Source organism: Antedon mediterranea, chromosome 10 (genome assembly GCF_964355755.1).
Source record: "Antedon mediterranea chromosome 10, ecAntMedi1.1, whole genome shotgun sequence".
NCBI lineage: Eukaryota > Metazoa > Echinodermata > Crinoidea > Comatulida > Antedonidae > Antedon > Antedon mediterranea.
Genome location: NC_092679.1, coordinates 5,596,353 through 5,619,881, shown reverse-complemented (window position 1 = coordinate 5,619,881; position 23,529 = coordinate 5,596,353). Strand labels below are relative to the sequence as shown.

Sequence of the window (23,529 nt, the reverse complement as noted above, 5' to 3'; positions counted from 1 at the left end):
TAAGAACAGTACAATTATTATTTACAAAACGTAATGTTCTCGACTACTGTATTCCAAATACGTGCGCAGGCGTATTTGATTTTCCCAAAAAATATGGGGTTTGCATCTTGGGAAATAAGGTTAAAGTTTCTAAAACACCTAATTTATTACCAACCAACTTATGGTTATAACCTAACATTATGTAATCGACTAAAATAACTTATAGTAGGATGAAATTTATTAACACGTATTAGAAAATCTCCAAATTAAAATCATTTAATGTGGAGAGAACTTTGATGGAAGAACAGTACACATATATGGTATTGCTTTGTTTGGTATTAGTCAGCTAAAAATATCGGTAATTTTATTAAAAAAAATAAAGGTATCCTAATACATTGACATAATTATAAAGGTATTTCTGCATAGAGGTTCACAGCTAAATACAGGTATTAAAATGACTTTTCCTTCTTCTTCCTTCATTGAAAACAAGGCTCAGATAAATACAGTTTTCACATGATAAGTCTAGTCAAACCTTTACTTGACAAGAAAAAAGTGTAACTAACCAGGTTACAAACTTTGGCAAACTGCAGAAAACAAGTTTGCAGAAGTCTACGCTAGTAAACGAGAGTAAACAAGTGTGCAGAAGTCTACACTTAGTAAACTAGAGAGTTAACAAGTTTTCAGAAGTCTAAACAAGTAAACGAGAAAGTAAACAAGTTTGCAGAAGTCTACACTTAGTAAACTAGAGAGTTAACAAGTTTGCAGAAGTCTACACTTAGTAAACGAGAGAGTAAACAAGTTTGCAGAAGTCTACACTTAGTAAACGAGAGCAAACTAGAGAGTAAACAAGTTTGCAGAAGTCTACACTTAGTAAACTAGAGCAAACTAGAGAGTAAACAAGTTTGCAGAAGTCTACACTTGGTAAACTAGAGAAAACTAGAAAGTAAACAAGTTTGCAGAAGTCTACACTAACAAACTAGAGCAAAAGGAGTGTCCAAACACAAAGTTTGCTCAAATGTTTTACAAAATTTCCAATGTAATCTGTTCAGGCAACAGAGTGTAGTATACAGTACATTACTCGTTAAAAAGGTTTTTATTTTCATATCGGGAGTACGATTAATCCTCTCAAAATCTTTCTCTTAAAATATTGCAATGCTATGTTAAGGTATATATAATAATAATACTTAAAAACAAATGTCAATGTGAAGTCAAAGTTCTCAATAAATTGCCCTATCACGCATAATTGTCTTACATGCTTTTTGCAACTAAAGCTCTGTCTACACTATCAAACTTTATGATAAAAAAATTTGATGTGCCCATATATAGACACGATGATGTCATATCACTACCATATTTGGACACATTACACTTTTTTTGTCAAATTAGTTTGATAATGTAGACAGAATTTAAAACAAAATGATATTTCTAATAGGATTTCACTAGGATTCATTCCTGTTCCTTTACATCTGGCATCTTCTTGCTTTCTGATATTCTGACAAACAAGATTTGCAGTACAATCCTTTTCTACAGTACAGTAGTCATTCATTATCATTCCTGTTTCCTGTCACATAGCTTATATTTTGGTGACCAAAATATGGACTGTGATCATTTTTGTTCATATTGGTTGTTCCCTCTTCATTCCTTTGATAATTGTTTGTAAACTTATCCATCCATTTTAAAAGCCTTCTTTTTTTCATTTTGCTGCACCTACAACATCATTGCGACGTCCTCTGAGATATCTTGTATCTTCCCTTATCAGAAATATTCTTCATTCTTATTAGGTCAGTTTTCTCTATTTATAACCATCCAACAAATAATTTTTCAAAAAGTCTGTGTTCCTTAAAATATAGCACTGTGACACACATTGTTGATTTGCCCAGGGTATTCCTAGAAATTATCCAGGGTATTACAAGAAATTTATCCAGGGTATTTCAAGAAATTTATCCAGGGTATTTCAAGAAATTTATCCAGGGTATTTCAAGAAATTTATCCAGGATATTTCAATAATTCACCAACGTTAAAGCTTAAGTTTGCAAACTCAACCAACACAAGAGTTTGGAAAGAAGAATGTTCAAAGCTTGCTAAACCAGTTGGCAAACTTTAGTAAACCAGTTTGCTGAAGTTAGTGACAAATGAGTTTGCTGAGGTTTGTGACATTAGCGAATCAAACAACAGTTGTTTGTCACATGATAATGAAGATGGACAAAATAACAGCTTCAATAATGATGTAACCAGATTATTAAACCCTGATAAATATATCTCTTACATTTGTAACATGATTAACCAAGACTCTTGTTAAAGTACAACACATCAGTTTGTGAACAACTCAAAAGTTTTACATGCAAAAAATCAAGGAAGAAAAATATTCTTTAAATAAATGTACGAGTATAAAATATTAAATAATTCATGATACAAACTTGAATGAACTGTGGTACAAAATACCAAGTGTTTAAATAAATAAAATCAAATACTTTTAAAAATAAAATATTCCTTTATATATTTTTGAATAAAAATATTAAACACATGTTTTAAAATATCATAAACTAATAATTTGTTAACATAGAGAATGATACTGTACATTATTTTGTTCACAGATACTTAACACGTATACATGGAAATTACACACATGTATGTGAAAATTACACACAACATAAAAAAATGCTCTAAGAAAATAATGTGTATTTGTTGATCACACTTTCTGGTATTTCAAGATGAGATAAAGGCAATGCCCATTTGTACTACTTATACATAGTACTCGTTTTTTTTTTCAAGTTTTGTTCAATGTCTGGACTCTCATATCTGCCAATATTATGACATTTTATTCTAAAATTCTGGTGTTTTTTTTCCCAGTCTTGAAAATTGTTTTACATATTTTGTCCCAAACTTTATTTCTTTCAAACCTTTTCCCCTCTATACAAGTAAACTTCGTATCAGATTCCAATGTAATTATCATCTGTTGTACCCCTTTGTCCACCACACCAATCAAGCAAACCTCCTTAAAGACTTCGAACCATTAAGATGAATAAATCCGTACTCAAATAAGTTAAACTCTCCAGCTTAATTTCAAGAATCTTTAAGGCTCAAAAACAGGAAAAACATCTCCAATTTATAACGATCGGAAAACACCTCATAAAAATGTATAGTCTATTTACGAATGCCGTAACTGCCTGAGTAACGACACAAGTGACGAGTTATGTCCTATTTGGCATAAGAACGGATGCTTAAGGAGTTCGTAGGCATTAGCACGTTGTGATGGATCACGAATAAGCATCTTTTCTAAGAAACCCTGTAACCGCGGTGATGCCTAAAGAAAAATTAATTACATTTAATTAAATCTTGTTTCTCTAATAAAGTATCTACAATCAATAAACATTAAGTTGATTAGACAGATTGAAATTTATTGAAATTTATATTTATACTGGGTAACCTCTTCAGTCAAAGACTGGTCTCCCAGAGGGTCCAGTTGGTGATCAGTGGCTGTGATGTACTAATACACCGGGGTAACCCCCTACTCGTCTCGAAAGATGTACTAGGTTCTTTAAAGCGCACACGAGCTAGATGTGTACACTGGACCTACGGTTTATAGTCCTTATCCGAGAAGACTCGTTCTACCACCAGAACCATGGAGTGAGTGAGCCTCGAACCCCTGCTGATGTTATGGCTACGTAATTACGGTTCCACTGTCTTAAGCGCTCGGCCACTCACTCCCAGACAGATATTTACCCAACTCTGACAAACTAAATTAACTCCTTGATGCAAAATTAGTTACTATTTTAAAGTAGTACCAATTATTAAATGATATAAGATTGCAGTACACCATTTATGTATTTTCATAAGAACTGTTGAGTTTCTCGACGTTTTGATCAATTGTCCTCAAAAGTTTGAGTGCACCGCAAATTCTATATCATTTTATTGATTTTCACCATGCAAATCTTCAAGCAATAATAGGAATGACTTACTCTGTATGTGTTCTTGAGTTTAGGAGGTGGCATGTCTCGAATTCTTCTCATAGCCTGCAAAGGTGGTTCATTGAAAAATGGAGGTTCACCATCAACCATTTCCATAACCATAATTCCCAATGACCAGATATCAACCTGAACAAATAAACATTTGTATTAAAAGAATGTTCTTAAGATTTAATTATGTCACAACCCTTATAAAATATGTTTCAGCAGAGCATTTATTAGAAAGTGACACAGATTACCCATCTACAGTAGCACAGCATACTAGACACAGGTGTTAACATCCTGGTGTGTGTAAACTCTAGCTAAGTGATGTGAAATTACTACTATGTTGCACTGGTTGTGATTATATCATTTGTGCAAACATAGTTTTAAAATGTCTCTATTTTGAGTTCTTACCTCTGGTCCATACGGTAACCTTGATATCACTTCTGGAGCCATCCAATATGGTGTTCCGACCAATGACTTTCTCTTTGGCATGTCATGTGACACTTGTGCGCAAAACCCGAAATCAGACAGTTTTACCTTTTAAATTGAAGAAAAGTTAAATAAGTACTTGTCATTATGAAGGTTTTCAAACTTAGTAGCTTTATAAAATAATACAATAAAAAAATTCAATGTAGGGCTGTTGAAGGCTTATACATTAAAAAATAACAAATTGTATTTCAGATTTGCGAAGGTGATCACACACAAATTACAGGGAGAATACTTTAGTTTTCGTATGCTCTATCTACACTATCAAACTAGTTTGACAAGAAAAGTGTGATTTCCACAAATATAGTAGTGATATGACATCATAATGTCCATATATGGGCACATCACATTTTGTTGTCACATAAAGTTTGATGGTGTAGACAGAGCTGTAGGAGTGCCCTCGTTATGAAATGAAAGAGCCAAATTGAAGGGTCATGCTGTCTTGCATACTTACTTTGCCATCATGAGTTAGAAGGATAGAATCACTTTTAATATCTCTATGAATGACTCCTTGGGAATGTAGAAACGACAATGCTGTAAGAATTGACTTGCACACAAATGCTATCTGCTCCTCTTCTAACCTGTAATAAAGCAAGATAAATTATACAAATATTGTTGTGAGAAGCGAATACTAAATGTATTGTAGCTGTACTAAAAACTATGGAGAACTTTAATGTTAACTCGATATTATACAGGTTATGCCAAACTATTTAGACGAGACACTGACAGGGATGTGATGCATCAATAATTTTGACCTCTTAATAATCGGACCTTTTAGTAAAAAAACAAGATGCATTGATATCAACAGAAGGATTGACATGAGGGCAAAAATGTGCAAATTTGATATTTCAACAACCAATGTCTGGATGTTCTTCTTTGTAACCAACTGTGTGAATTGAAAAAGCCATAAGGCACTTAGCAAAGAGGGAGATACCCTAATGTTCCCTATTGTTGCTTTTGCTACGATACCAGCAACATAATACTTAACACTTGTAAGGAACACGGGTAACATGATTATACTAGATTACACTGAAGTTATTTTATACCTCAGGTTTTATTCATTTTTTGTGTGATTTCATTAAGTTTTCATGATGCCCACCATTTTTAGGTCATTAATTCTACAAGAATTGAATTCAATGGAATTTAAGCTGTATAATCCATAATCTGTACCACCAGACAATAGTTGTCTATACATAGGAGGAAGTGTATGAATAAATACGTTCATCCATGTCTAAGTGACCCAGTAGATTAACCTTCACTTACTTTGCATGAGTCACAATGTCAGTAAGAGCACCGCCCTCTAGGAATTCCATAACGACCCATAGTTCATCGCCCACGAGATAGCTGTCGTACATTTCTACTATGTTAGGGTGTTTATAATCCCTCATAATGACAACCTATTGTTTGAAAAAAATAAAATAAAAATTTATTGTTTGACTATTATTAATTTAGTATTTCTGAAAATCACAATGTTTAATAAAAATACTGTTAATATAACTACTATAGCAAAAATGAATTCTAAAGCTCTGTCTAAACTATAAAAAGTGTGATGTGTCCATATGGACATGATGATATCATATCACTACCATATTTGAGCATATCACACTTTCTTGTCAAACTAGTTTGATAGAGCTAAAGATGTTTAAATTGTACTATACATATTTTACTTTACAGGTAAAATGCAAAAATAATTTTATCCTCACCCATGGAATGTTTCATTACATGTTTAAAATACTAAATTTTTGCGTGCAATTTACTATAAAATGATGTGATTTTGAATGTCAATTGTATAGCTTTTTATTTGTTGAGATTAATGTGCTCATCATAATCTTTTTCAAAAACATATCCATCAATACAAACGGATAGCACAGTTTGCAAGGCAAAGTTGTGGTCTAGATGAATTATTGGCCAGCTCACATTTTCAATCTGTAGTTATTTAAATAAGCTTTTAAACAGCTTCTGAGTAAATTGAAGTAATAAATTTAAACAATAAATTATTGCAAAAAGATTTTTGGATTTTTCTCATTTTTATTACCATTCAATGAATGAGTAATGAATCTATTTATAGAAATTTACTTTACATCAATGTTGTATAAATTAGTTAATGATCTAATAAGAAAAACATATTTTTATATTGTGTTTTTCGAGCACAACAAAAGTTAGTACTAGTAGTGTGACATATAGTCAAATTCCCAGTGCTGTATCTCAGCATACAACAATATTTGTGTCTATAATACAGCATTTATTTTCACGTGTGATGCCTGTATCATGGCAAGTTAGGTTAAAATGGTTAGGTTAGGGTCTATGATGCTGACTTTCACATGTTATGGCTGTATCATGGCAAGTTAGGCAAAAATAAAATGGTTAGGTTAGGGTGACTGACATGTCATAGGTTATGCTGACATTTACATGTGATGCCTTTTTTCATGGAAAGTTAGGCTAAAATGGTTAGGTTAGGTCACATTTGATGCTGTATCACACAGAATTTGATACTGTACAGCTATTTTTATTACCTCATTAAATAAAAGTTCTCTTCTCTGTTGTTTCCTCAAATCCATCTTTTTCACGGCAACTTGCCTCCCAGTTTCCCGCTCCGTTGCTATGCAAACAATCCCTGTTGAACCCTCACCAATCTTTACAAAGTTTTCAAACCTAAGCCTTGGATCTGATTGGCTGACCACCATCTGCAATGCGGCACGGAACTGTTCATGCGAGACACGCTCAGCCTGCGGCGTGCTTGAGCCGGACGGTGCCGGGCTTGAGTTCTGCGACATTTGCGGTGGTTTAGGTTGGTTTGAGGAAAATGGCGGTGAGGTTGGCATTGAACCGGACACGACAGAAACTGTATCCGGAGTCGAAGGAGGAGACCGCTGATTCTAAAAAATAGAAGAAAAAAAAAACGAGGAAAGATACTGCAATTATTTTTCAATAAAATTCAGGGAATATCTTTATTTAGAAAATTGTAGAAAATTCAGAATAAGGAAATATTTCAGAACAATTCAAATTTATTCTGCTTTTACAGAACTTTCTATTTTGCATATTATGGCATTCAGTGAATGTATACGCAATATTAATCTTGATTTGTGTAATTTGGTGTTCCAGTATACGTGTTCCTAATGATGACGGCATTTCTCAAATCGTTATATTTCCACATTAGCAATCTGACAACGATAATTTAAATGTTTAATTTGTCAGTCAGCAGCATTAATGACTTGAAATCGTAAGTGGTTACAGTGTCAATTTGAGTTAATCATATAATTAATGTTCAGTTTGCGTTGCATACTTTCAATTAATAAATTCTTGCACAGTTTCAATTCTTGTCATAGATAAAATGAATGAAATAGAACAAATGATGAAAATATCTTTCCGTTTATATGCTGGCTGTATGGAGACTGTATGCTGGCTGTATGGAGACTGTATGCTGGCTGTATGGAGACTGTATGCTGGCTGTATGGAGACTGTATGCTGGCTGTATGGAGACTGTATGCTGGCTGTATGGCGACTGTATGCTGGCTGTATGGAGACTGTATGCTGGCTGTATGGAGACTGTATGCTGGCTGTATGGAGACTGTATGCTGGCTGTATGGAGACTGTATGCTGGCTGTATGGAGACTGTATGCTGGCTGTATGGAGACTGTATGCTGGCTGTATGGAGACTGTATGCTGGCTGTATGTTAGGCGTATGCTGGCTGTATGGAGACTGTATGCTGGCTGTATGGAGACTGTATGCTGGCTGTATGGAGACTGTATGCTGGCTGTATGGAGACTGTATGCTGGCTGTATGGAGACTGTATGCTGGCTGTATGGAGACTGTATGCTGGCTGTATGGAGACTGTATGCTGGCTGTATGGAGACTGTATGCTGGCTGTATGGAGACTGTATGCTGGCTGTATGGAGACTGTATGCTGGCTGTATGGAGACTGTATGCTGGCTGTATGGAGACTGTATGCTGGCTGTATGGAGACTGTATGCTGGCTGTATGGAGACTGTATGCTGGCTGTATGGAGACTGTATGCTGGCTGTATGGAGACTGTATGCTGGCTGTATGTTAGGCGTATGCTGGCTGTATGTTGAGGTGTATGTTGGCTTTATGTTGTGTGTATGCTAGCTAGCGTATGTTATCTGTATGTTTTCAGGTGTATACTGGATGTATGCTGGGTGTATGTTGGCTGTATGGAGACTGTATGTTGGCTGTATGTTAGATGTATGTATGTTGGTGGATGTATGCTGGGTGTACTGTTTGTTGCCTGTGTATGCTGCCTGTATGTTAAAGATGTATGTTTGGTGGATGTATGTTGGGTTGATGCTGGCTGTGTGTTTTTTTTAGGTGTTCAGTATACTGGCTATATGTTAGCTGTATTTTGGGTGTATCCTGCCTGTATGTTGTCTATATTTTGTCTATTTGCTTTTACATTTTTTGCTGAATTCAAACGAAGCTACTATTGGTTCTTTTAGGAATGTGCCTTTGAATTTTGAGACTAAATTAACATAGTAAATTAATAACCTCTCATCTACTGTTACTGTAGCCAAGTCCCTGGGGAAAATCCTATGTTACTGCACGAAATAAAAATGTACAAGCCAACATGTAATCTATAAAGCACCAGAGTAGACAAACATAGGATTTAGCCTGAGGACACAAGCTTAAGTAACAGTCTTAAACATTCAACTATTTTCACCCACTCGAATGCTAACAAGCATGTAATATTGATTCTTGAGTTGCGAGTTAAGATGTGTGAAGACGTTTTAAATGGCGCTAATTTAATTTATAAAATGTTTTGCTATGTTATGAACATGATTGGTATGAAGATCACGATGTTAGAATGTCGTAACTTGACATCTACTGAACTTAAAATTCAGCAATTTAAATTAATGTCCATTCCAATTCACATTAAAATTATAATCTTCCACATAAGCAGAGAAGACCTAGACACATAATATGCTTTTAAAGTGAGCCTTTAAACTAGCTGTGTATCTACATGTGCATCCCTGTTGCCCCAAGCCTTAAAGACCAATTTAAAGACGAGCGGCAACGGTAATAATAACATAAAATCTATGTTATTCCTTGTGACCACACTAAGGAAAGATTCAGATTCTATGTGGGACAAGCTAGGCGGTTTACCGTTACTGCTCGTCTGTGTAAATTGGCCTTAAGATTTACTAAGGATAGGCAAACAAATTGCAACTAGCCATATGATATGCATCCCTGTTGCAACCATTCTACACATAGTAATAACATTTATTATTATCTGTACTGTATACTGTATGTGCAACCACATTGCAACCATCTTGTGATATTAGCATCCCTGTTGCAACCATTCTAAACATAGTAATAACATTTATTATCATCTGTAATGTGCAGCCATATTGCAACCAGTGTATTTCATCATGTGATATTAGCATCCCTGTTGCAACCATTCTAAACATAGTAATAACATTTATTATCATCTGTAATGTGCAGCCATATTGCAACCAGTGTATTTCATCATGTGATATTAGCATCCCTGTTGCAACCATTCTAAACATAGTAATAACATTTATTATCATCTGTAATGTGCAGCCATATTGCAACCAGTGTATTTCATCATGTGATATTAGCATCCCTGTTGCAACCATTCTAAACATAGTAATAACATTTATTATCATCTGTAATGTGCAGCCATATTGCAACCAGTGTATTTCATCATGTGATATTAGCATCCCTGTTGCAACCATTCTAAACATAGTAATAACATTTATTATCATCTGTAATGTGCAGCTATATTGCAACCAGTGTATTTCATCATGTGATATTAGCATCCCTCTTGCAACCATTCTAAACTTTTGAGTCCTATATTTCTAATATGTGCAACAATATATTTTTCTTTTGATACTTTTATATACATCCTTTTTCAACCATTCTTCTAAAGTACACCTATCTTATTGCAACCATGTTATTTCTCACGTGATAAGTAATTCATCCCTATTGCAACCATTCTAATGTACACCTATCTTACTGTATTGCAACCATGTTTTTCCCATGTGATATGAAATTACTAATGCATCCCTATTGCAACCATTCTAATGTACACCTATCTTATTGCAACCATGTGATTTCTCACGTGATAAGTAATGCATCTCTATTGCAACCATGTGATTTCTCACGTGATAAGTAATGCATCTCTATTGCAACCATGTTATTTATTTTATTTTATTTCTATTTTATTTAATCGAAACCAACAGCGATAATTACCGCCACTAACAGGTTTGATACAAACAAAGCCAGGACTGATTAAAGCACCTTGATTGGTCCTAACATTGATCAAGGGCTTCTCTCGTCCAGTTCCCACCTTGACCAGAGGTCTGAGGCAGATACTAGATGCAGGGGCTGCCATAAGAGTCAGCAGTGCTAATTTCAAATGCCTAACGGGACCCCAGCTCCGTATACAGCACCCGTTATTCCCAGATGGTCTCCCATCCAAGCTCTAACCAGGCCCAACGTCGCTTAACTTCGGTGATCTGACGAGACCCGGTGTTTCAACGTGGTAAAGCCGTAAAGCCAATTGATAAGTAGTGCATCCCTATTGCAACCATTCTTCTAATGTACACCTATCTTATTGAAACCATGTGATTTCCCAAGTGATAAGTAATGAATCCCTATTGCAACCATGTCCCGCGTGATATGTAGTGCATATTGCAACCATTATTCCAACTCAGTGAAACCTTGTTCTTAATATGTGCAGTAGTCATGTGCAATCCTTAACTGCATAAATTATTATACTGTACTGTTAATTGAATGACCATTATTCCATTACACTGTGTGTGTTAGTAAGTAATGTGTAGCAGTATTTAATAGCTTAATAACAAAGTTCAAGGAACTATTGTGTTCCTGTTTGAACTAGTGATATTGCATTAATAAAAAAGCCTTTAACTTAATAAAAATAAATGCTATTTGCTATAGTATTAAAGTATAAAGTATTAGTATCAAAGTATATATAGTATAGTTTTTATAACAGTATATAAATACTGTAGAAAGTACTTGCTAATATTATTGTGCTTTATAAATAATTACTGTCTAACTTACGGAACCAGAATCTGATAAACTTAAAGTCTCTTTTTCTTCAAACTAAAATATTTATAGACAAATCATTGTTTAATAATTGAAAGGTAGCATTTTGGTTATACTTGGAATAGCATACTCTAGATATTAAATTAAATGTTTATTTATAGTACTGCAACTCATAAAATATACACCATTTAAAAAAAAAAAAATATATTTCTTATAAATTATTCATCTTAAGCTCTGTCTACTGTATACTATCAAACTAGCTTGACAAAAAAAAGTGTGATGTACCCAAATTGTGATAGTCATACATATGCCTAAATATGGTAGTGATATGACATCATCATGTAAATGGGCACATCACATTTTTTTTCATATAATGTTTGATAGTGTAGACAGAACTATTACTTTATAATAAGTCAGTACTCCGTATTAATTAAATAAAAAATATGCAAATGTATCCCCCTCTCCACTAAATAATAAAATGTCACTTACTAAGTCCTGTAAGGAATCTGTATCCTAAAACATTAAATGTACAAAATTGTAAAATGAAAAATACTCATAAAAACACATTTTAAACTAATTAAAAAAAGGTCTGCGAAATATATTTACTCAAAACTCAGGGAACATTTTCGCCAGTGTAGCGTAGCAAAAAGCTATACAAAACAACCTTATTGCTACACATTTTGAAAATTGTGTAACAAAAAATACAATACAAAACTATGTTTCTCGACTTAAAAATCAGTTTGATTAGCAATATTGCTAAACAAAATTTTTAAATGAAAATTTTCCCTGAAACTCCATAAAAACTTTAACTTGCAAGATGCTCATATTTAACACTACTCAAGAAATTGTCTGTTGCTATATTTAGATTGTATTACCATTTTAATATATAGGTAATTTACAATTTAGAAGAGTTGAGTTAATTGATGGTCAAATTGGCAATAACATCAAATGGATTGTAAAGTACTGTTGACTTCACACATTATTGTAGTAATTTACATCGAACGAAGAAGTATTTGTGATGTCCTGCTAATAATACAAACTAAATGTTTTTGTAACAATTAAGTCTGTAAATTAACAGGTTTTCATAACATGTAGAATGTACTTTGTAGACTCAATTCAAGTGAAAATGTTGTAGTCAAAGTCAAAGATGCTCTCCAGGTGGAATGCCATCCTGAGATGAGTAGTAGTAATTAGTACAGTCTTAGTTTATTTTTAATTAATTTATATGTAATTTTACGTTCTATGGACCAGAGATTCCAAAATAAAAGATTGAAAAAGGCAACATGCAATATTTACAGTGCGCATACGGATACAAGACTACCACAAACCATACAGCAGCAACAGGCTTTGTTCCATTTGGCGATTACCCGGATGGAGGCATCGCAAGGTAGTTTGTGTAGGTACTTTTTGACGTTGATTTTCATAAATTATATAAAGATGTGGAAGGCATTGGCATTCATGGCTGACTTCCACATCTCACCTTCCCACATCACCAGTTCAAAAGCTTCCTAATTACGTGATGCAGCAGCTATACCTTATTCACTACATGATCATGGTGGATTTACAGAGTGGCGCTGAAGGTCAGGCAAAACTATAGTTTCTAAAAACTTCTATTTACAGGTTATTGCTAAACCCCGCAACCCCCCCCCCCCCCCCCTAAAAAAAAAACATAGCCAACACAATCGAACCAACATAAAAGTTACTAAATCGTGTACAGTACTACACACCTAATAATGTCAATTAAAAAATTTAAATTGTTGTTGTTAACTAGTTATTTTTGGGGTAAAACATCATTTTTTTTGTTAAAAAGTAATACAATTCTTACCAGATTTTGTAATAAATCCAAGATAATTAAATGTACAGTACAAACAAATTCCTACACACCAACAGAGATAATAAGCTTCAATATTGTGCTCATTACGATGGACAAGACATAGCAAATCCAATGGACAAGATGAAGATAATCAGAATCAGTCAAAAGCTAAAACCCACTATGGTGAAATACGTTGGTATTATGCAGAGATTCCTCACCAATTTGTGACATTAAAGGATAAATCTCAACTAAATGTATTCTTCCTGTTTTTGAATAATTTCCTGGCAATAACGATATGACTTTACTTCCGATGCTTGAATATGATGTCAGCCCCTTACTGAAGTAATTAAACTCTACCCCAGGAGACTTGCAAAAGCAAGTGGAGAAACAAAATATGTTGTTTTGTCAAACTAATAGATTTTAATTGGCAATGAATAAAAAAAAAATTGCTTTTAAAGATAAATTTAATTTATGTATACTTAATTTTAAATTAAGAAAGAAATAATAATTTAAGAAATAATAATTTAAGAAATAATAATTTAAGAAATATAATGAAATTAGTTGGAAATTTGAATGCTGTTTTGACATTTTAGAAAATAGAATTTTAGTTGTAACTTGTAGGCCCTACTGGTTTACATGTCTCCAAAAAAAATAAATTCCATTTGTCTACTCAAGGAAACACATGAGGTGCTGCAAAACATTTTAATTTTTGTTTTTAAATTATCTTAATAAAAGTTAATAATTTATTTAAAATGTTCATTATTGAGTTTGACACTGACAGCTAGAGTGCAGATCACGCCAAACTTTAAAGGCCATTTTAACAGCTTAAGCTTTAAACAATAAAATAATTCTATTACATATGCAAAACACTATAGATGAATAACAATGCAATTTAAACACCCAGGGGCCTACTTTTATCTGAAAGTTGAGCACACAAAGTTCAAAGGTCATTAAACACTGACATTGATCTCAACTACTTCCTGTCAATTGTCATTATGGGAAATTAATAGGTCATACAGGAAGCAATTGGCAATAAAAGAAAATGAAGTATATATAGTTATGGAGCTTGTGTTCCTATGACAATTAAATGTTATGGGAAAGAACGGGTTCAAATAGTGGATTCTAGACAGCGATAAGGTCTAATATTTGTAAATAATCATTTTGCACATATGAATGTATACTTCAGCTTAGTATTACGGGAAAAAAGTACCTGCTTGTAACGGAATACAAACTGAGCTTAAACGGACAAAAACTTGGGAAAATCTAGTAAAACTTTAATTTGCATTTAGATTATTCCGCTCTATACGGTAACCTTCTTAAAGCCCAATTGACCAGATGAACACACACATACGACTTTGATCTCTACTAAGGGTCCCTTCCTGCCAGTGCTGCAACCAAAACAGTGCTATTTTTTCTGTCCACAGGGCTGAAATGGACCAGTCCACCAGTGTAACCCTCTACTATTCTGATAGATGCACTGGGTTACACCATAGAGATATTATAGTTCACTATAATATCTCTATGGTTACACACACACTACTATACTGTAACACTGAAATAACCAACTTAGTGCTAAAAGTCAAATTATATTTTTTAATATTTAATGGAAATGTTAAATTGAACACATCCTTGATACAGAGACAGACATTCAATCTAAATTGTTGATCTTAATATTATTTCAGATCAATTTCAGCTTGTATCAGGCTTGAGTGCATTCAATTACGATAGAGTATTTTAATTTAGACTCTATTTTCATTTCTGTCAGAAATTTTAGACTAGAAAATTACAAAATGAAACTTTTGGATATCTTTTGGATATCATTTGATAAGATCAAATATAATCTACGTGATTTTATCTTTTAACAGTAATTGTAAAAGTTGTATAGCTTGCTTTGATATAAGATACAATATTTAAAATGACAATATTTAAAATGTCAACATTTTAATGCCTTTCTTTGATCATTGAACTTGTTAAAAAGTTGGGTTTTCATCTTGCATTCAACTTAATTTTGTGATTTTTACCATTTTGCATTTTAATTAGTGATTTTCTTTCATTTAATATTCAAAAAATGAGTACGTTTTTTTAATTTGTTTTTTATGGATGTTTATATATATTTTTATATTTAGTTTACAGTATTTTAATATAAGATATAATAAAATATGTTAACTATAAAAAAGATGTGTTTGTTTTTGTTATATTCTTTTTTGTTTTTATAGGCGTTCACATGAGTTCCACTGATATGAAAGTGTTTTATTCAAATTAAATTATGCTTAAATTTTAGCCATATTTAGCTATTAAATTTTTATTTTTTCTGCCAATATTACTACTACTGAGTGTATGATCATTTCTGCATAATGATTAGCTAAGAAAACATGGATAAACCAAGATGATTCTTGTTATTGGCTTGAAGGATCAAAGGGATTACAAACGATATACTGTGGTTGGATGAGAAGGCTATAAATCAGTACTGACGCCACCGGACATACAGTAGCTTATCAACAACATCATCGTAAGAAAAATATTAAAATGGCAAAGAAATCAAGATATAAATTATTGCTTGTAACTAAATCATTTTTTTCATTATGTGCCAGTATTTAAAGGAATTAATAAACTACAGTAGTTTAATTCTACTTAAAGTAGTTGGTGGATACAGGGGGAGAAGGAGATCCGGGGGAAAGTGCTGGGGTTGTTACACGCTCCTTTTAACAGATCCATTTTGACAGACTATTAATATTGTTAGCGCTCCCTGGTTTAAAATATCCTGGATCCCCCCCTGAAATACTTTTGGATTAAACTTTCTCAATTTAATTCAATCAATTCTTACCTGTGACAAATGGCCATGTGACTTGCTTCTGGGTGCTGTAGGGTAACCTCTGGGCTGTGAATTTGACTGTGGGTACTGATTCTGCTGATAAGATTGGCTAGACACACTCCTTGGTAACGTCTTGGGACTGCGATGACCAGGTGGCGGAGGCCCTCTACTATTGTATCCGTTCTTTGAATCTTGCCACCTATCCTGGTTGTGATTCCTGAAATAAACCAATATACTAAGTATTTTTTACTTTTTGGGTTATGTTCTCCTCTTGAAGTGGATAAGGCCTATGTCGGTTTATCCAGGTAAGCTAGACACGATAGACAATGTAAATAAGAAATTCTAGTGTATATAAGGTTTTGCATTGCACTGCATGATGTCATATTTTACATAATAATTCAATTCGCAATGCTATCCACAACACTTTGTATTTCCTTCTGGCTTTTGCTAGTTAAGGAGCCCGTTTCCCACCTGGACGCCATGCAATGACGCAAGTAATTTGACCAACCATGATGCGCCATCTAAACAGTTGCTTTTGATTGGCCAATTCACATGAGTTGTGCCTTTGTTGCGTTGCGTCAAAGTGGGAAGCAAGCTTAATGTTTCATGGATGTATTATATTGAATAAAACTTTGACTTGTCTGAACACGAATTGACATATCTCACCTAGAATCTTCATAACGTTCCCTTTCATGACTGCGATCATGAGCACCTGTCGTATAATATCGTTGATCGTGTGAGTTTCGGTATCTGTCGTCACGTGGATGTACATCTCTAGACTCGTGCCGGGATTGTATTCTATTCCTATTATCGTATGAACCAGACCGTTCTAATGGTGACATCTGGTGATGACCATCACTACTGCGGTGCCAGTTGTTCTCCTTAACCACATCTGGAACCTGTGGATAAGAAGAGGTTTATCTTGTGATTTGTGACATTCAAGGACCAAACGACCAACCTGTGAGTCTATTAATGCATTTTTGATCTAGAGACCATCAAACCTGTGTTGAGGTGAGGCGCAAAAGACACACGTTCCAATATTTGCTCATGCTCACGAATAACATGATAATAATAATAATATCCTGGATTTATATAGCGCCCAATGTTGTGAAACCTCTAAGCGCTGTACATAAACTAATACGAAAAAAGTAAGGGGATACGCCTTTTTCGCTAAACCAGGGATCAGTCTAATTGAACCCCGGTCAGCACCAGTAGTGTCTCGGTCATCCCTAACTCAGGCGCCTCCTGCCCTACTAAATTAGATCTAAAACAATCTAGGTGGCATGGTAAAAAAGAAAAAAGGGGATTAATATGCTTTATTAAGCAAGTAAGTCTTTAAGAAGCCTCTTAAAAAGAGCCACCGACTGCATTTTTAATGTAGTTTGAAAGAAAATTCAAAAGCATAGGAGTTGCATAAGATAATGCACGATTGTTGTATTGTACTTTGTGTTATATTAAACAAGATGTCATGAGCTACTTACGCTGTCTTCTGCAGGTTTTCGTCTTAGCCTTGGTGGACTTCGACTCCTGAGAGAATTTGACCTTGCGACACTAATTCCATTGGCCAATCCTTTTGGGAGTCTATTTAAACTAGGCCCTCGAACAATAGACTGATTAAAAAAAAAAGTTTTATATAATTATTTAAAATACAATGACTGAGCAATAAGAAAGATTCAAGAAATATTTTAATAAAATATGTAGTACTGTATGTAATAATAATAATGTATTTATTGCTTTACAGTACTGTATACAAATAATGTCAGTAAAGATCAAACAATATTTACAAATAGTAATAAGGAAAAAAATGTTTTATGTTCTTGGTAGAGGATAACCTTTCAGAATTGGGCATAAAAACAAGATGATAAAATAAAGGTTTCACATTACTAATAAGAAAACATTTTTAGATAATATTACTTCATGTTATGAAATAATTTCATACTTATTTATTTTAAAGAACGATAAACAATTTCAAATTTGAGTGTAAAACTGTCAAAATACTGTTTTTTAGCTAAATAAACAGTTTATTTTTTCTCTTGATATTCTATTTATTTAGCTAGAAATCAAAGGTTTGTTTACGTGATGTTAATACAGATATAGAATTGTTCACACAATTCATTCATACCAGTATGTAAACAAACAAAGCGAACACGAGATACCACTGGGTGGTGATAACGATAACCATCTACAGTATGACACTTTATTTCACACAACTGAAAATCCCTAGACTACTTTAAAATCTTACTTCACATACTGTAAGAAAAATTTTTCTTCTTTGAAATTTCCTAACAAAGATAAATTTAGAAGAATTGCTAATTTGAAGTATTTACTTTGAAAACAAAAACCTGAACAGAAAATAGGAAAATAATTTGTACAGTACAGACAGCCTGATTTTTTTTCCTGTTCTTTTTAAATTTTTATATGAATCTTGTTGTTTCCAAGGTCCTGTAATTTCTTCTGTTTTGGAGATAATAAAGTATGACGTATGTCTTTGTCTTAAAATTACAACTAGATTTTAATTACCATTTTTACAAATTATAGTGGTAGATACTGTAATTTAAATGACAAAATATGGCGATTGGGAAATTTGCTTGGTCCTATTCTGCCAGGCATAACAGCTGTAAATTAATATTTTATTACAAATTATTTTAATCAATGAATAAATAATTATCAAAGTTTAGTGACCATATCTGCTTTTTGTTGTGCTTGGGCATTGTGGGAAACAAGGATAAACAGTTCAATCCTGCTTTAAACTTTGATTTTAAATACAATTTTCAAGGAGTTACTGTAGTACAATCATGGTACAATTCAAATAAATCATAAAATGTGAGAATCATCAGCAAAGTGACACCTTGAACTCTGTTCAACCTTTTAGTTACCTGGTCCAACACAGGGTATACTTGCCTTTGGCTAGAGGCTGTATAGAAACTAAACTACCAAACCATTACAGACCTACTGTGGTTATCATTATGGTTTAGGAAGTTACAGAAAAAAATAATAAAACATTTCAAAAACCAACTATATTGTAGATCTAGCACCATCTACTGTATCGTCATCGCTACCACTACCAGTGGTATAGAATAAAGAGAATTTTTTGGCTATACATAATACAGTAGCTTTTAAATGAAAATATACGCTTTGGACTTAAACTTCTGCTAACTGACATTGTTACGACTGTAAAATAACAACTACTCTATATCAGTATGTAATGTACATTGGCTGTCCTCCTCACACAATTATATTTATTAATTTATGTGCTGTACTATGTATATTGTATTTTGTGAAACAATGAACTTGAAACTACAGTACTACCAGTTGTGTAAAATTGACAATTGCAATTTGGAGAATTATGATGACACACATCTAAATGGGACTATTTCCTACCACAAACTCACCTTATTGTCTGATCCTACAGGTGTAGTATTAGTTGTGTCTATGATAGGTTTTGGTCGACTGTCCTCAGCTCCGATTATATTCGCCCACTGAGGTGGTAGCCCAACATATTTTCCTGACTTTTTGTCAAAACCACAGTGAATACGATGTTCAAAATTTGATGGCTCTGAAATAATCACACGCTTTCTTCTTTTCTTGAACATTTTTATTCCTATAAAAAAAAAAAAATTATTATCATTTTGTGCAATATTTTTTTTGCTTTTTAAAACATAGTCAACTAAAAATCTGTACAACATTAGTTAAAATCATGCAGCTAGACTTTTGGTTAAAATTAGCATAAACCATCAAGGCACCTACAATGCTGGATAAAAACTAGCAGTCAGCAGTCAGTGCACTCAAAATGACCCATTATAGCAAGTCGTTACAGAACTCGTAATCACGTCTTGAAAGAAGATGAGCAAAATGGATTGGGATTGGTTATAGATCAAATGATTCGACGCCAGAAAGATATGGTAGCAAAGATTAAAAATAAATTGTGAGAAACCAAATAGATAGTGAATGTTTATCAATACTGTTGAGTAGAAAGAAGATATTGAATGTACTGTATTTCTCATATAGATTACTTTGAATTTATTTACATTTCATTACAGTAAGTTTGTATTTGTACAACTTATTAATGAATAATAGCTCCATTTAAAAGTAACTTTTCACTGGAAGAATTCTATGACAGTATTATTATTTTGAACACCAATAATCAACTTAACGCCACATATAACGCCAACATACAGTTAGCACATTCATCCTATTTTTTTATGATTGTCATTGATACTGTAGACAATATAAATGGTTAAAACATATAAAAGTGGTATTAACTATTATGCTGTCAAATTTCCGTAACATCTAAATAGCTAAATTCCAACTGTACAGTACATTTGAATTCTTTTTAAACATTAGATTTTTTTTAATTTTATCATATACAGTAATACATTACAAAGGAAAAACATAATCAAATAAAAACATTAGATGTCCTGAAAATTGGACATCATGGTTCTTTTATTTTCAATTTTTCAGTAAAGTTTACAGAGTGTTAAATAGTGAGAGTTGAGAACAGTAGTTTGTTGATCATTGTTTGAGGTTTAAAAGGATTCCATTCATAAATAGACAATGAATCATGAATGGCAAAGTGACATACAAACATATATCCTTCTCCTTTATTCTCAATTCAGTATTGAATAACTGGACTGATTGTATAACAGGTTCTTCTTTCACAATGTAAAGATACTCCTAAATTCAAATTCATTAAATTATTTTAGGCCTACCGTAGTTAGGAGGTCTTGTGTACAAGGCATTTTAAAGTGAGTCTAGTGCTAAGCTACAGAGGGTTTTAGGCCAAGTATCTAATGCTTGGTTTACACTATCAAACTAGTTTGACAAAAAAAGTGTGATGTGCTCAAATATGGTATTGATATTGTAAATGCCCAAATTTGGTAGTAATATAACATCATCGTGTCCATATATGGGCACATCATATTTTTTGGTACATAAAGTTTGATATTGTATGCAGAAAGAGCTTTAGAATATAAATTGCACTTTATTGACGTATAACAGTAACAGTAGGTGCTTTGACAAGAATAATTTGACATCAAACAGTCAGTTGTTGTTCTTATAAAAGTTTTCCTTAAAAAATTTACTTTTGTGTTACAATATTTCTGGTTTCTATTATCTAAGTTGATAAACTGTCGCTTGGAAATAATCAATTAAAAAAGAAACCAACGTTTGTATTGTAGTTAATAACACTTGATCGCATTTTCCTTAATAATGTATTAATACATTAACCAGTCGATTGCACATGACTGCCTATTAACACATAATGTGTAGTCAACTAGATACAGTACTATGCTACCATGTACTGTACTGAGGCATCAAAGTGTTCTCTTTATTCTATCTATACTAAAAGCTGTATAAGATTGGCCAGGTGGGATTTTTATTTTTTTTAATTGTTCATTGTATCAGAATGTACACTGTTTAAAAGCTATAGGCAATGGGTTCCTCTCCACCTGTCTGGTGATAGTGCGTTGAATCTAAAAATGTAATATGGGAGAATGTATTACTGTATGTATTTTTACAATTAAAATTTTATGTTATTTTCTAATACAGAAACTACTAATTATATCAATTAATAAAACACCTTAGTTTATCAATGGCGGTATAATTATACCTTCATGGTTTATACGTGCCATTTGATTGGCTAATTACTGTATGTTTTAGTCTTACGCTATTTAGTTACTATGTTCTAATGAACGTTGATATACTGTAAGTGCTAATTAATGGTACTAAATGAGATTACAATGCAAAGGTTTGTGTTTGAAAATAAGCAGTACAGTAGTTTGTATTGTTACAGTGGCTTTAGCTAGGCAGACATACAATATTTTATATGTATATTTAATTGAATTGTTTAATAAATAGCAAGCTGTGGGACTCTGTAGCAGCTACAATACATGGACATACAGTATGTGAAGATACTGTACAATACAAAGTAACATGTCACACATGTTACTGTAGTGTAAGTGTGTGGCACTCAAATGATCTGCATTATAAATATTAAATTATCAGGCATTCTATTATCATTATTTAAAATAAAACAATTAAAACAATTTCAGAAACTCTAATTGTCTACCTGTTCTCCTATTCTACCCCTACAGTACTGTAGTCTGAGAAAACAAATGTTAGAAAACAATATACAAAAATATATTAATTATTATTAAATTGAAAAATTTAATAAGAGTAAGACAAACAAAAATCACTATTTAGTATTAAAAAGTGATGAATATAGCCTCGTATAATGGGTCTTTCACACCTGTTCCGGTACGGTTCCGATGAATGCGTTTTCACGACGCTCCACGCGGCTATATATGCACCAATCGATATGCATGTAGCCACATAAAAATGATGTTTGATTGGATTTGCCAGTCGCCGGACCGGGACCGTGCTGGAACAGGTGTGAAAGACCCATACTGAGTGTATAGGGCTTAGCTAGCTAGGCTAGGCCCTACTATAATTTTTATTTAAAAAAAAACAACTTAGGCTTTTCTATTTGACTTTTGTATTTAGTCTACCTCTACCTAGGCCTAGAATAGATAGGCCTACATCATTGTTTTTAAATTTATAGACTTACTGTAGTTTAGGCCTACCTAAATAAATAAATTAAAAGTTTAAAAATATAATCAATAGGTACCATGACTGTATGACATATTATTTAACCTGTATTGAAAATTTGAAACATTTTACTCAATAATAAGCCTAGCCCAAACATTCCTCATAAGATAAGGCTTACTTTAGCTCTCTACGCACGGTGAGAATGGTCGGTTTGCGCGACTGAATTTAGCCTTGGATGGGCTTAGTTAGGCTAGCAGTTTGTTGATACCGGCCTTCACTTTCGATGACTTTATTTCTCTTCTCTCATTAATATTTCACTTACAATGCAACCTAGATCACTAACCTTTGTCCTGTGATTAGTTTAATATCAAAATCCAGTGATAATCATATTTTAAACAGACACATAATATCAATAGGTAAACAAAGTACAACATTCATTCCCCACACTTTTATTAACAAAAACAGACTACTGTTGTTTACACAACCATACGGGATATTGCGACCACTGAAAAAATTGGTGGCGTTTTTGAATCAGTACTAATTTTGTTGTTTGTATGGAGAGGCTACTACTACTACACTACTTTTCAATGAAATAGCTTAAAAATGAATTGACTAATAATAAATATTAATAATAACTCAGATACCGTACAATCATAATTGAAGACTTTGTTTAATTTAATAGATACTATTACTAAACCATTGGTTATAATATGGATAAAAACAATATTATATTCTCTAGTTCCCTACCCAAAAAATATAATTGTTTCTTTTAATATTCTAATCTTTCTTTCTTGTTTAAGTTTAATCTGAGTTACTTAAATTCTTGATCGGGCTAGTCACATATTATACCGTAAATCTTCTAATTGTATCCCTGGTTATTATTCTTTGATTGTTTTTT

General features: G+C 33.0%; 1 protein-coding gene and 1 pseudogene across 2 annotated transcripts; both read right to left on the bottom strand.

Annotated features, from left to right (window-relative positions):
- Nucleotides 1–349: 349 nt before the first annotated feature.
- Nucleotides 350–23,083, bottom strand: LOC140061137 (serine/threonine-protein kinase PAK 4-like). Of its 2 annotated transcripts, XM_072107590.1 has the most exons (13): nt 22,975–23,083; nt 19,478–19,686; nt 17,567–17,695; nt 16,752–16,984; nt 16,098–16,302; nt 11,950–11,973; nt 11,476–11,517; nt 6,929–7,291; nt 5,679–5,812; nt 4,870–4,996; nt 4,341–4,466; nt 3,939–4,073; nt 350–3,283 (listed from the first exon to the last, which is right to left on the bottom strand). In XM_072107590.1, exons 2-13 carry the CDS (start codon nt 19,676–19,678, stop codon nt 3,128–3,130), a joined length of 1,875 nt encoding a protein of 624 aa, XP_071963691.1. In that variant the 5' UTR covers nt 19,679–19,686; nt 22,975–23,083; the 3' UTR covers nt 350–3,127. The 2 variants fall into 2 exon arrangements, with proteins under 2 accessions (XP_071963691.1, XP_071963693.1); XM_072107592.1 differs by lacking the exons at nt 11,476–11,517; nt 11,950–11,973.
- LOC140061396 (5S ribosomal RNA) lies at nt 10,833–10,950 on the bottom strand (annotated as a pseudogene).
- Nucleotides 23,084–23,529: the final 446 nt, after the last annotated feature.

Bases quoted from the DNA above. Each gene is read 5' to 3' on its own strand.
- LOC140061137 (XM_072107590.1), bottom strand. From the start codon at position 19,678: ATGTTCAAGAAAAGAAGAAAGCGTGTGATTATTTCAGAGCCATCAAAT. The intron at 17,696-19,477 runs GTGAGTTTGTGG...TTTTTTAATCAG, and splicing joins CTGTAGGATCAGACAATAAG to TCTATTGTTCGAGGGCCTAG. The intron at 4,997-5,678 runs GTAAGTGAAGGT...GCTTTATTACAG, and splicing joins GACATTGTGACTCATGCAAA to GTTAGAAGAGGAGCAGATAG.